The following is a 13,503-nucleotide window of genomic DNA, read 5'->3' as shown; positions in this document are numbered from 1 at the left end:
CCCTACGGCATATTCGGAAGCTCCGCCTCGGAAATTTTACCTGCAATCCCGTGAACGACTCCATCTCCTCTAACAGTGTTGGGGAAAGGGTTGGGAAATCTCCTGTGGCGGAACTTCTCGATGAGGTCGTTGGTGCACACGCCCTACGGCATCTTCGGAAGTTCCGCCTGTGAAACCGTGCGTTCTGGACATCAGCCAGCTCTCCGTCGCCCACCGCACCCACACGCGCTCCATCGCTTCCACCTTCCGGCCGGCCCTCCTGATAACGCCGTCTCGTTAAAGCTATCTGCCACCGGCCTGCGCGCAGAACTAGAAAGCTCACAAAGCGAGAGCAGAGTGTGAAGGCCTAGAGAGAGAGAGAGAGAGGTCAGTCACCCACCCTCATCAGTAGATCTGCAAGCAATAAGCAGGCCGGCGGTGATCGATCATGGGCGGCGGCGTGGGTGCGGTGATTAGAGACTATACAATATATTCTAATAATCTGTATCACTATACTTAATTTAAAATCATAGCAAGTTGAGACAGCTGACATATTGTTTTCTAAGTAGTTATTATTACCATTGTTTAGGTATCGTGAAAAGAAAACGAGAATGCATTGTGGACAATTAATCCTTTCACAATTATTTTGAAAGAGAAGGAGCAAACCTCCCTCTTTCATTTTATATAAATCTATCGGAACGCATGTTCACTGCTTCGGGATCTATAGTTAGGAAATTGTGAATAGGAATCCGTTTTCTATACATGAATAGTTTTTATAAAGGAAAAAGGCCCAATATTCCTTAGAGCATGTCTAACAGACCTCCTACTTTTCTGCCCCGTAAAACACGAGTAGAGGGTCCTGTATCAAAAAAATGCTCATATCTAGATCATTCCGTCTAGCAGACCCCGTATTTCACCCCGTATATTTGAAAATTGCAAGCCCCGGAAAATTTGCTCGATAGTTCATCATAGTTCATAGTTGATCATACATACGAATCATACAGAATTGCGCGATCCTAATGGATCGCGACTTCTACGAACCTATCTAGTCGTCGAGGATGACGACTGTCGGATTCTCCTCCGCCTCCCGCGCCTCCATCTCCTTCACGGCAGCGATGGCCTGCGCCTTCTCCGCCTCCTCTGCCCTCTCCTTGTCGACGGCGACCTTCAGGGACGCGGCCACCGCCTGCAAGAAGAGTGGGTCTTCACCCTCCTCCGCCTCCTCGCCGGCGCGCGGCGCTCCTCCGCCGCTGGTGCTCGCCTCCCACGCCGCCTTCGACCGGCGGTGCATCTCCCACTCGGCGCGCCATTTGTCGAAGTCGGAGCCGCTCATCGGCTTCAGCGGCGGATCCGCCTTGTACCAGCGCCCGCCCGCCGCGAACTCACAGAGCTTCGGCTGCACGTACAGGGCGCCGGCGTACCTGCACGCCGCACGCCAACTCCCGGCGGCGGACAGCTTGCAGTGGCGCTGCCACGCCTCCTCGAGCGTGTCCGGCGAGCGGGATCGCTTCGATCCGCTCGCGGGCGACGCGGAACTGCTGCGGCGTGCGGACATGGCGAGCGGCGGTGGTAATGCGAAGGCGAGCGGCGCGAAATTTCTCGCCGGAGCTTAGCGGGGGAGGCGGCGGCGCACGGCGGAGCTAGGGTTGCGAGTGAGGGGTTCGACCCCACTCGCACCTTCACCCTGTATTTCTAGGGGGCGGCGGTGTGGTTTTGCTGGGCCCCGTATTCCGCCGATACGGGCCGGTCTAAATACGAGGCCTGCTAGACGGCCCAAACTGCGCTCACCCCCTATCCCGCCGGAATTTTACGGGGTGGGCGCATTTTGAGGGGCCTGTTAGACATGCTCTTAGACCTTAGGGCTCCTCATGTCAAACAGAATACTTTACGTTTCCTTCAATATCTGGCATTAAATCAGATCTATCGTCCATGCATATTTCTATCCAAACTTCTGATGGAAGCCCGATGCGGACCAAATTCAGCACGATTCGTAGAGGAGAATGCAAGATAAGGAAGGCTAAATTAGAGCCACATCATTAATCCAAACAGGATACAAATAAATATACTGTTGATTTTAACGCCGGATCGACAAAGTTGCAATACCCAATAACAGAGAACGACTACAATAGGAGAAAAGAGGTTATTAACATGAGTTTACATAAATGGGAGAAAATATACATTAATTGGGACAGACGGTAAATCATGTGAGGTCCGCCTCAACAAGCATGATGCCCTCGCATTATCCAGGGCCACTGTGCTGGTTTAAGTAAAGAACAACAAGCAAACCAAGAACTAAAACAATAGGGGCTAGAGAAAAGCACCTGATGTGGGATTTTGGAAAATAGCTAGCCTCCCATGCCGCTTCCAACGGTCCATGGTACGATCCAGTTTTCTTAGAAAAAATAGGTGCTCATTCAATAAAGGAAAAAAAAACTTCATCCAAACCAGTTTTCTTCCAATCAAGATGCACTACCTCGGGATCTTTTTTTAATATATCATCTGCATTATTTGTTTTTCTATGAACCACTTGTTTCTTGTAAATAGCATGTCTACCAATTTTTAGATCATTCATAACAGCAACTTTCAATAGATTACACTCATCAATTTTAACTCCAATTTCTAAAGCTCTAATAACCATCTCATCAACCAAAGCATTAAAGAGATGAGGTGGTAAGGTTTTGTACTCTCTCCCTCTCAGTTTACTAGTCTTCCCCGTATCCCTAGGTCGTCAATTTAATCTATATAATGTAAATTATATAATGTAAAAATTATATCATTAGAAAATAGAGGATCTAAACTTTCTAATGATATAACTATTCTACAATTATACCTGTAATTCTGTTTTTTGCCAGATTTAAAGCTAGCATTTTTTTAGGGAAAGCCAACATGGCCAGACTCATTTAATCGATAGTATGGACACATCATTTGACAGAAGAGAAACTAGGAAATCAGGAGGTTCCTCATGCCAAGCAATTGACATAGATTCTTCTAAGTGTCTAGCTAGACAATCTGCCGCTACATTAGCTTCCCTAGGACAATGAAAAAACTGAACTATTACAAAGTTCATACGAAGAGAGGAACATTCTTCATAGATTGTTGCTGCTGGTCCCAAAGGAGTTCCCCCATTCCGCATCACCTCAATCACATATTCACGTCGAGGCAATCAGAATTGTCTTCAATCCTATTGCGCCTGATCTGTCCTGCTAGGATTAAACCATCTCGAAGGGCCCGAGCTTCCGCCATAGACACGTATTAGACATATGGTATTCCACAGCAACTCGCTGCTAGAAAGAAACCTTTGCCATCCGGATCCAGTGCTTCCTGTACCAGAATTCAAGTCAAAGCCTGCATCCACATTGAGTTTTACAAAATCTTCCTTCGGTTTCATCCAGCCATGCCTGACGATACCACTCTTTTTCTTCTTTGACCTTGAGAAGTTTTTCACCAAAGCCGCAATGGACTGCGCAGAACATAGAGGGGACTGTAGCATTTCACCCCTTGTCGCATGCCTTCGCGCCTACCATATGTACCAAATGCTTGTGGCCGATCATTTCGATCGAGTTCACCATGAATTGGAGCTTTCACTAATCTGTTTCAATGTAATGAGACCAGAACCGAAGATCCTTCAGGGTAAGACTTTCCATACACAGGTAATTCCAGATTTCCTTTACTCAAGGGCATAGAAAAAAAAAGCACGACAAATACTCTCGCAATCAAATTTGCAAAGTTGACATTGGGAACTGTGTGGCATGTCTATTGGCGAGAATGCCATTGCATCAACGGCGGCGTCAGGAAAATGCAGGTGGGTATTCCCACCAGCCAAAAAAATGTTCTCAAAGCAAAGATAAACATGAGCAAACGCCTATAATTTTCACAAAGCTTAGAAAAACACAAACAAAAGCCTACATAGGCTATATTTTCGGTAGGACAATAATCAATTATTCCAGTACAATACATAATACTAAAGTGCATAAATACATACAAATCGAAGTACAACAACAAATTTCAATGGAAAGAGGCAGTACCTCTTACAATATAACTTTGTGGGCACCCTTTTGGAAGAGATTGATGACATCCTCATCCTTCACTTGATTGAATAATTCTCTCTCAACAAATGTAACCATGCAATTGTTCAAGTAATCATCGCTCATCTTGTTTCTTAGCAAATCAGTACCAACTTGAGAAGCTTGTAGACAATAAAATAATGTGCATGCATACTTGTCTCCACAAGCATAACTGAAAGCTCAACTATATTCTTCAAGTTTTTAAATCTTTCATCTCTACGCACATGAGTAATATACATGTCTAGTTGCCATGCAAGTCTTGCCAATTCATCAATTGCGAAATCAGTAGCATAAAACTGTGAAGCAAGCTTGACCAACTTATTTTGATCAGAAGCAGCAAATGAGCGAACGGGAGAATGTTGCCATGCAAGTAAGTAGTTATGTGTTTACCTCATCAAATATGCCATTTAGTTCTGAAAGTTTCCTATCAATGACACCCACTAACATATCAACATGGAAGCGATGGTAATCATCTGCACCATTAAAGAGATCACCTCTTCTAGATCGACCAACAAGATAGTAACGCGCCTTCATATCAACAACTTTGATCATGTGCTTTGTACAGAAAGATGTTACCTTAATGAGGAAATCGTCCCATCTAGGATCAGACCTCAAGCCTGCCAAGTGATACTTCGTATTATCAAGTAGCTGAATAGCATGAACAATATCTTGGTCTTTTGTTTGCAAAGCTCTGCCCAAGTTATTTGTGTATCCAAATATTTCTTGCAACAAGTGTGCCATGAAAACAAACTCAAATGACAAAATTGATGTCTCCACTGATAGAGCAGGTTGAGCCTCCACACCATGGTACTCTCTTCCAATCTTCTTTAGGACTCTCTTTATTGCAGCATATAGAGAGAGGACACGGTTCACTGTCCTCAAGTGAGCCCCAACGTGTATCACATGGCATTCCTAAACCCATTTCCTGATTTTGCCCAGCCGTGATGTACTTCTTCCAAATCCAATGCATCAATCAGTTCCTCGGCTTGAGCAATCCGAAGCATCCTCATCTTTTTGCAAGACATGCCGAGGCGAGTTAACAAGTGTGCAAGCTGCTGAAAGAACGAAGTACAATCTCCACTCTCCTCGAGCAATGACTACAAGAGTTGGTTGTAGTTGATGGGAAAAGCGAGTGCACATAATAGGCTGAAGGAGACTCATCCATAATTAGTTTTTTCAGACCATTGGAATTACCTTTCATGTTGCTAGCTCCATCATATCCTTGCCCACAAGCCATGGCAAATGTCAAGTTGTACTCCATAAGCATTTCTTTAATTGCAGCTTTAAGTGTCAAAGAGTTAGTGTCCTCAACATGAGCAAGACCAAGTAATCTTACAACTACCCTTCCTTTCTTATCAACATAGCGCAAGCAAACATCCAACTGCTCAAACTGACCACCATCAAGTTCTTCAATGAGTAGTTTGGTAGTATCCCACGAACAACATTTGATCAGCTCATGTTGTATATCATGGTGAGTCATCCTGCAATTCTTTGAAGCATTGTTGAGAACCACCTTGTTAACCTCTTCAAAATTTCCTGCAAGCCAATTTAAGAGCTCAAGGAAATTTCCTTTATTTAGTGAATCTTCACTTTCATCGTGTCCTCTAAATGTCAAGCCTTGATGCAATAGAAATCTCAAACACTTAGTGTCCATGTCAAACGTTGCAAATACAAATCCTTGTATTGTGAGTTGCTTGAAGCAAGAGATGCCTGGATTGATGCTCTTGGTGTACAGAACATATCAAATTTCTCCTAAGCTTTAGCATGAGCACTACCAACACCACCTTCATGTCTCACCAATCTCTTTTTCATGTTCCAGTTCCTAAAACCATCCTTCACAAATGAATCTCCACCAGAACATTTTGTTTTATCCTTGAACAAATAGCAAACAAAGCAGAAGGCATCATCCTTTTCCACACTATACTCAATCCATGGAAATTCTGCAAACCAAACATGGCAAAAGCGGCGATCTTTTCCACTCTTTACTCTGACAAAAACTTTTGATTCTTTTGGTTGGCATGGCCCCATCTCAATGTATCTCCTTATTACTCTACCTTGGTCATTGATAACATATCTCGATATGGGAATCTGCTTGCCAGGGTCATGTTTGAGGGCCTGCGTTGCTTTATCATCTTCATCAGTTGACAAATCATCTTCCATAATTGGGGCTACATTTCCGGCGATGTTGTCCGGTTCACGTTCTTCATCCGGTGTTTGCACTAGCGCCAACTGAAGATTGTTCTCAACCTCATCATGAGAAGCACTTGATTCAACAACAGTCTGATTTGGTGTGGATGTTTCATCTATCTTCTTTGCTTTTGAAGCTTTATTCCACATTGCATATATGCTACTTCCAGCAGGCCCGGCACCATTTCATCTACATAACTAAAACAATAGAAAAATTCAGATATGAACAAACGGCCTACTCTGATTTTCTATCTACTAATTTTAGAGCTAGTTTACTAATCTACCGCTCTCATAAATACCTAAAATATTAATTTGGTGCAGGTAATTTCGAATTTAATAGACAACTATCAACATCTAAATCCTAAATCGAAATGGGGAAAAGCAGAAGAGGCAAGAGAGGAGAGGATTCGTACATGTGAGGCTACGAGTCCCCGAGTCCTCCTAGCCGCCGGTGAGTCGGCTGCAGGTCACCGGTGAGGCGATCGCCCGTCACCGGTGCGGTGGTGCCCTGCCCAGTGCCCAGCCGTCAAGCGCCTAGGGTTTCGTCCGTCGCGGCCGACTCCTGGCTCGCGTTGGAACGATACGGAGGCAGCGAGCGAGGAGACTTGCCTGTTCCATGGGCATGGGCCTAATACAAAAAAAATTGGACCGAAATCTATTTGTATCCCTGGTCATACAGGGGCATACCCCTGGCGCCACCCATGCATTGCATGGTATAGCGCCAAGCAAAGAACACCAACAGCATATTTTTATTTTAGCTTGAACATTGAGAGACCATACCGTTTTCAACACAGGTAATGTCAAGGTCGAACAGAAGCCAGTCATGCGCCCCAACTTACTGCCATGCTGATGTTTCCAATCCAAGAAATATGCTGATCAGACCGAGAACATGCCAGTCTTCATGTAGTGCCAGGACACAAAGTCCTGAGATTTAAAGCAAGCAGTTATATAGAGATGAGTTGCAGCATAATTGCTAGTTTGATTTCTCATCACTGTCCTAAGATGACTGAATCAATTTAACCAAATTAGCTACAATTGCTAAAATTCTCCGACAACTGATACTTCACACAATCAGAGAAAACAATAAATTAGGCTTGTGAACAGGATAACCAGAGCTTGATATCGTTCTTCATATTTAAATCCACCCTACATGTTATATATCAACCAGCTGTCATACACTACCACGTCCAAAATAGTTAACCAAGCTAGCGGAGAGCTTTTGGTTTCACAGGGCCAGCTGGCTGTCTGGTTCCATGGTCAGAGAGCTCGACATTCTTTTGTGGCTGCACTCCCTCAAAATGCTAAGATATAATAAGGTCCTACAGATAGATTACGGTCTAAGTCAAAGTATGACGCCACAGAAATCTCGGGGTGGGTGACGGGCGCAAAATCTAGTGCAAGAGGATAGGCGTTGCTACTCATGGCATGGTTGGCATAGCCTCAGCTGGTTGCTTCTGGTGCTCCACTGTTTCTCCAGGCTCATCTTTAGCTTCAGACATGCCAGTAGCTAGTTGCTTTTGGCACTCCACTTCTGCAAGACCATCTTTAGCTTCACACATGTCTTGAACTAATTGTTCTTCAAGCTCCTCCATTTCTACAGGCTTAGCTTTCAATTCAGACGTGTCCTCAACTGATTGGTCTTGCTCCTCCATATCAGCAGGTCCATCTTTAGCTTCAGGCATTTCCTGAGCAGATAGTTCTTTCTGTTCCTTCATTTCTACAGGCCCATCTTTAGCCTCAGGCATGGTTGGCATTGCCTGAGCTGGTTGCTTCTGGTGCTCCTCTGTTTCTGCAGGCTCATCTTTAGCTTCAGACATGCCATCAGCTGGTTGCTTCTGCTGCTCCTCTGTTTCTGCAGGTCCATCTTTAGCTTCGCACACATCCTGAACTAATTGTTCTTTGAGCTCTTCCTTTTCTACAGGCTTAGCTTCCAATTCAGACGTGTCCTCAACTGATTGTTCTTGCTCCTCCATGTGTGCAGAACCATCTTTAGCTTCAGGCATGTCCTGAACAGATTGATCATTGTGCTCCTTCATTTCTACATGCTCGTTTTTACCCTCAGACATGTCCTGAGCTGATTGTTCTTGCTGCTCCATCTCTGCAGGTCCATCTTCAACCTCAGACACAGCTAGAGCTGGTTGTTTTTGGTGTTCTTCCATTTCTGCAGGTTCACATTTATCTCCAGACACGTCGTGAGCTAGCTGCTCTTGGTGCTCTTCCGTTTTTGCAGGCTTACTTGGATCAGGTTTATCATGAACTTCATCACCTTGTTGTTTTTGGTGCCCCTCAATCCCTGCAGGATTATCTTTATCTTCAGGCATGCCACCAGCTTGTTTTTGGTGACCCTCCTGTTCTGCACGTTCATCTTTAGCTTCTGGCATGCAATCAGCTGATTGTTTATGCTTCTCCTCCCCTTCTACAGGTCCATCTGTAATTCTACACATGTCCTGCGCTGATTGTTTTTGGTGATCCTCCATCTCTGCAGGTTCATCTTTAGCTTCAGACATGTCCTGAGGTGATTGTCCTCTGTCTTCATCCATTTTCATAGATCCATCTTTAACTTCAGACAAGTCCTGTGCTGACTTTACTTGGTCCATTTCTGCAGGTTCAACTTCATCTTCAGACATGGCTTGACCTGATTCCTTTTGATGTTCTTTCGTTTCTGCAGGTTCATCTTCTACTACAGACCTGTACAGAGCTGATTTTTCCTGGCCCTCCTCTATTTCAGCAGGTTCATCTTCAGCTCCAGACATGGCTTCAGGTGATTGTTTTTCATCATCTCCCATCTCTGCAGGCTCACTTGGACCAGGTTGATCTTCAACTTCATCACTACTGCTGGTACAAAGAAATAATACCTTCGTTATCTTCAACACTTCCAAAGAACAAATCATACACTACTGAAGAACTGGACCTACTTAACCATCAATGCATAAGGGCTCACAACATCAGAATATAGGAATTTGTGTAGCACCAGCACCAATCAGCACATTCACTGTTAGAAGGCTTTCAGAAGATACGTTCTAACAGCACCATGCTGCCTATTTTTTGTTCTGTGGAATAATGAAAATGCAAATGAAGGCCCACTAATTCATTTTCTTAAAGACCCTCGGCAGCACATAGGAACACCGATGCACCATTCCTCTGATTGGAGGAAAAACGCTCATGAACAGCATCCAAAACATATGGGTTCAGAAAAACATAAAGGATTTTATACAGAGAATAATGTTCAAAATTCAGATTAAAAGCCCTACAATTACACCACTATTCCTTGTATATGTTCAAATTTCAGATAAAAGACCTTTACAAGTTCACATGTACAGCAAAGACGCAGTAGACAAAGAGGTACACAGGAACATTAATGCAGAAATACTGAGCAGTTATTTAGAGTCAGCTTTACATGATAAATAAGTAAACATGCAAATAAACCAGTCCTAAACGCCTACGTGTGATGAAAAACAGTACCATCCTTCCAATGTTGCTCTCTTTCTTCCTTTTCCTCTTCCTCTTCCTCTCATCCCTCTCCCTCTCCCTATCACCCTCCCCGTCGCTCTCCCTCTCCCTGCTACTGTTCCTCTTCCTCTTCCATCCGCTTTGACTTTTGCTTTGTACTTTGCACCTCCTTGGTGGTCATCTCTTCTAACACAAATGACACCCATTTATATGCGTGTTCAAAAAAAATGTCGAAGAGATGCACTCAGTTGATGTGACTAACCTTTCCTTGTCATCCTTTTTGGTGATATCCTCAATGGCTTGTTTGATTGCATGAAAAGCTATCTTCTTGATCTGGCAATTCAAGTTTACAAGTTGACACAGAATTTTAGAATTAGCATACTGAGGAAAAGGGAGCATGTAACAGTTATAGAGATACCAAGACTGCAATAATGCTTATATATAATATAATCAAGATAGGGATTAGCATTAAACAAACAGAATTTCAGAATTTGATAAGAGTGTAGAAAAGAGAGCATAGGTAAACAATGTTTAGATACAATCAAGATTAGGATTAGCATATAGATAAACAAACAGATCTGCAGACCTCTAGCTTATCTTCATTCACCCTATGCCCTACTGGAAGCAGGCGAAATTCTTCTGTCAGCCTGATGCACTCTTGTACATTTTCCGGAGAAACAAAGTCAAGTGCGACCTTTATACATGACTGCCAAAGAACAGAGAAACAGTTAACAAAAAATGAAATGCCAGAGATACTAGCAGTCATTTATATCCAAGAATGGCACTAAAAGAAGAGCAAATCAGCAACTGTATCAGTGTTTCGTCAAACTAAAGGAGCACCAGGAGAGCAGTCATAGCATACCTTCAAATTTCTGACTTGGTGGGGACATCCTGCAGGGATAAAGACTGCATCACCAAGGTTCTGTTCAAATGTCCAAGGCTCGACTCCTGCATATTCGGTGGACAAAAGAAAGGAAGTAAATCACTGAGAGAAATTATCTTCTAAAATACATCATTATTCTTCACTGACCATATTCTTCTTTAAGCTTTCTCTTGTGCTCATTTGTTAGGTAAAAGCACTGATCATGTATAGGGTGAATAACCTGCTAACATCAACAGTTATGCAACATGTTAGTAAGATGCCATGAGGCATTCTAGGGTCAAATAGTTAACAGAGATGACCACCTGCTTCACTGGTTCATAATTGTAATGCCTAAACTCCTCTGAGTGCTTCAGAAGATACTGTTGTAGTTTGCTGACATCTTCCCTTCGGAATATGTCCCACAATGCACCACCCGCTGGCTGGTTACCCTCTACAAATGGGTCAGCATCATCTATTGGCTCAAGAGATATTCCGTTCACCTTATATTCTGTGGTCGTTTTCTTTTTTTCCTTTGATGCATTAGAAGAATGACAGCCACTCCTTTCGCGTTTTTGACCACCAGTAGGTTCAGAGGTTCCTTCTGCATTATCTGGAGATCCACTTTTATCTTCACTGCTAGAACCATGATCCACCCTATCCTTCGCACTAACTATGCCTTCTATTTTCTCCTTGGAAATGGAAAGATCCACATGATCAACATCACCTTCAATGAAGGTTCGCCCATTCACAGTCAAGCTTCCATCAGCTTTATCAGCTACCATATCCACGTGATCTACATCACCTTCAATGGTCGATCGCCCCACAGTAAAGTTTCCCTCGGCTTTATCAGCTACCACATCTTTGTGAACCCCCTCCCGCTCTTCTAAACCCACACCAGATAATGGCTGCTGAATGCTAGAGCCATGTCCAAAATCAGGATCTGTTTGTGAAGCTTGAAGATTTGTGTTTTCTTCCTTTATGGCCAAACTCTTTTTCTTCTTCTCAATCGATGTTAACCTTTGTGATTTGAGCTTTATTACGTCAGTATGTGTGAGGATATTGACCTGTTACACATACTTCAACAGGTTACATCAAAAATCAAATCTCCTAGCATGTAGTGGTGGCAGCACCAGGTTGCAAACCCACACACCATTGTATGACTCTCACTTCTACCTTAATATCTCCTCACCTCTTTTTGGAAAGAGCATGTAAACAATACAATAAGTAACAGTTTCAGATTCAAATGAACTAGATGTTAATGTACATACTCCCTCCATTCTTTTTAGTCTGCATTCTACAAATTTGAAGACCAATTAGCAAGTCATTTAATACTACTACTTTGATATGTAAACAACCAATCCAAGCTACATTAAAATTAAGGACATCCAATGGGGGGAGTAGGACTACTTTGATTTCTGTGTTTTTTATTACAAAGCTAAAATGTAGACTAATATGGAACAATTTTGGTCTAAGATGTAGACTAAAAGAGAATGGACTGGAAGCATAAGAAATGTCAATTTATTTACCGCATCAGACATGTCACAATGAAGCTTGGTGACAGAATCACCAATTCCTAATTCCTGGGCAACGCCATACGCTATGTAAGTTTTTGGACCAAGGTCTGGCTTTATGACTTCTTCTGGAAGCTTCACAGCCAGATTAAGAGGACCAGATTTATGATCGGTATATTCACGAAATGGCAAAGCAGACATGAACTCAGCACCATGTCGTGGCAGTCGTTCCTCAAATGAGCTGTGTTGTGGCCAATCTTTAAGCTTTAGTAACATGGGCAGACCCTCTGGACCAACAGCTCCACGGGAATACCCATTAAAAAAGAAGTGCATGTTTATTTCAACCTGCATTTCAGTTCAACAAAAGCAATTGGTGTGTTAAGAATATTTCAATGAAATAAAAATGATATAAAGGCTATTAGCAAAATGTGTAAATGTTATATGTATAGGAAATAAAATTCAGAATAGGTAACCATTGAACTCCAATGTAATTCATAAACAATAACCATCAAGATGATGCCAGTTACCTCAGACCACGCAAGGCACTCGAGAGCGTTAACAGTGAGGCGCTCATCTGTATTCTTGTCTTTCTGTTCTCGTAAAGCCCGCCACATAACCATTGGTTCCCAGCTTAATCCAGAAGTTAACTCAAGCACATCATGAACAATAACAGGCTGACCCTTCAACCAGTGCTCCTGGAAATGATCTAAAGATCCATTTTGAACATCTCTAGCATTCGGGCAATATATGTAGTTGTCTCTCGAATTCTCCCTACAAGCCATTTTCTGTGACGCTCCATTGCTCATCTCACCAGACTCAGTAAAGCAGGAACATTTTGGGACTCCAGCTTCCAGCATTCCTTCATTTTTGACAACTAAATTGGCCTTCTCCAGTAAGTCAGAAATAGCATTCTCCTCCAACAATGACTTAAGTTCAAGAACAGCATCTCCGCAACCACCAAATGTATTTGGCGGGCAAGGTATGCTTCCATCGCTATTTACCTTCCATTGTCTCAAACCAGGAGCACTATCCTCAACAGGAACTGTGCTATCCATCAAAACGTCATTCTGTCCATCAAAAGGCTTTTGACAAGCAATGTTATTGTGACTACTTCCCTGTTGCAAATCTTCATTGCCTTCCACCCCAGGTTCTGTAAGGACCATGCCACTTGCAGCAGTAGCACCAGGACTAAGTCCATGACGAAGCTCCTGGGTGCAGCTGAGGCAGAGATCATAGGAACATTTATTGCAGCTTCTGTGAAAGTCAACTATAGATGTTCTGCAGTTGTTACTGTCCAAATTAAAACAATGAATTAGACACTCAAAAGCAACAAATAATTTGCAAACTTCCAAACTGAAGCAAAACTAACCAGTATATCCGCTCATTTGGTTTGTAGTTAGATTGAGGAATCTTTACTTCGCATGCATCAATGCCTGTTATGAAAGCAACA

The 13,503-nt window shown here is 43.0% G+C and overlaps 1 protein-coding gene across 1 annotated transcript in view; it reads right to left on the bottom strand.

Annotated features, from left to right (window-relative positions):
- Positions 1-7,306: 7,306 nt before the first annotated feature.
- Positions 7,307-13,503, bottom strand: part of LOC124689421 (lysine-specific demethylase JMJ25-like) — a 57,784-nt gene continuing 51,587 nt past the window's right edge. The window contains exons 8-17 of the mRNA XM_047222956.1: positions 13,423-13,486; positions 12,581-13,343; positions 12,069-12,398; positions 10,866-11,606; positions 10,711-10,783; positions 10,543-10,628; positions 10,267-10,386; positions 9,943-10,013; positions 9,693-9,863; positions 7,307-9,065 (exon numbers count right to left, since the gene is read on the bottom strand). Coding sequence (XP_047078912.1) covers positions 7,649-9,065; positions 9,693-9,863; positions 9,943-10,013; positions 10,267-10,386; positions 10,543-10,628; positions 10,711-10,783; positions 10,866-11,606; positions 12,069-12,398; positions 12,581-13,343; positions 13,423-13,486 — 3,836 coding nt within the window. The 3' untranslated portion in view covers positions 7,307-7,648. The remainder of the gene's footprint in view (positions 9,066-9,692; positions 9,864-9,942; positions 10,014-10,266; positions 10,387-10,542; positions 10,629-10,710; positions 10,784-10,865; positions 11,607-12,068; positions 12,399-12,580; positions 13,344-13,422; positions 13,487-13,503) is intronic.

The sequence above is a fragment of the Lolium rigidum genome, chromosome 2 (genome assembly GCF_022539505.1).
Source record: "Lolium rigidum isolate FL_2022 chromosome 2, APGP_CSIRO_Lrig_0.1, whole genome shotgun sequence".
NCBI classification, from domain to species: Eukaryota; Viridiplantae; Streptophyta; class Magnoliopsida; order Poales; family Poaceae; genus Lolium; species Lolium rigidum.
The sequence above is the reverse complement of the archived record's forward strand: the minus strand, read 5'-3'. Positions and strand labels throughout refer to the sequence as shown.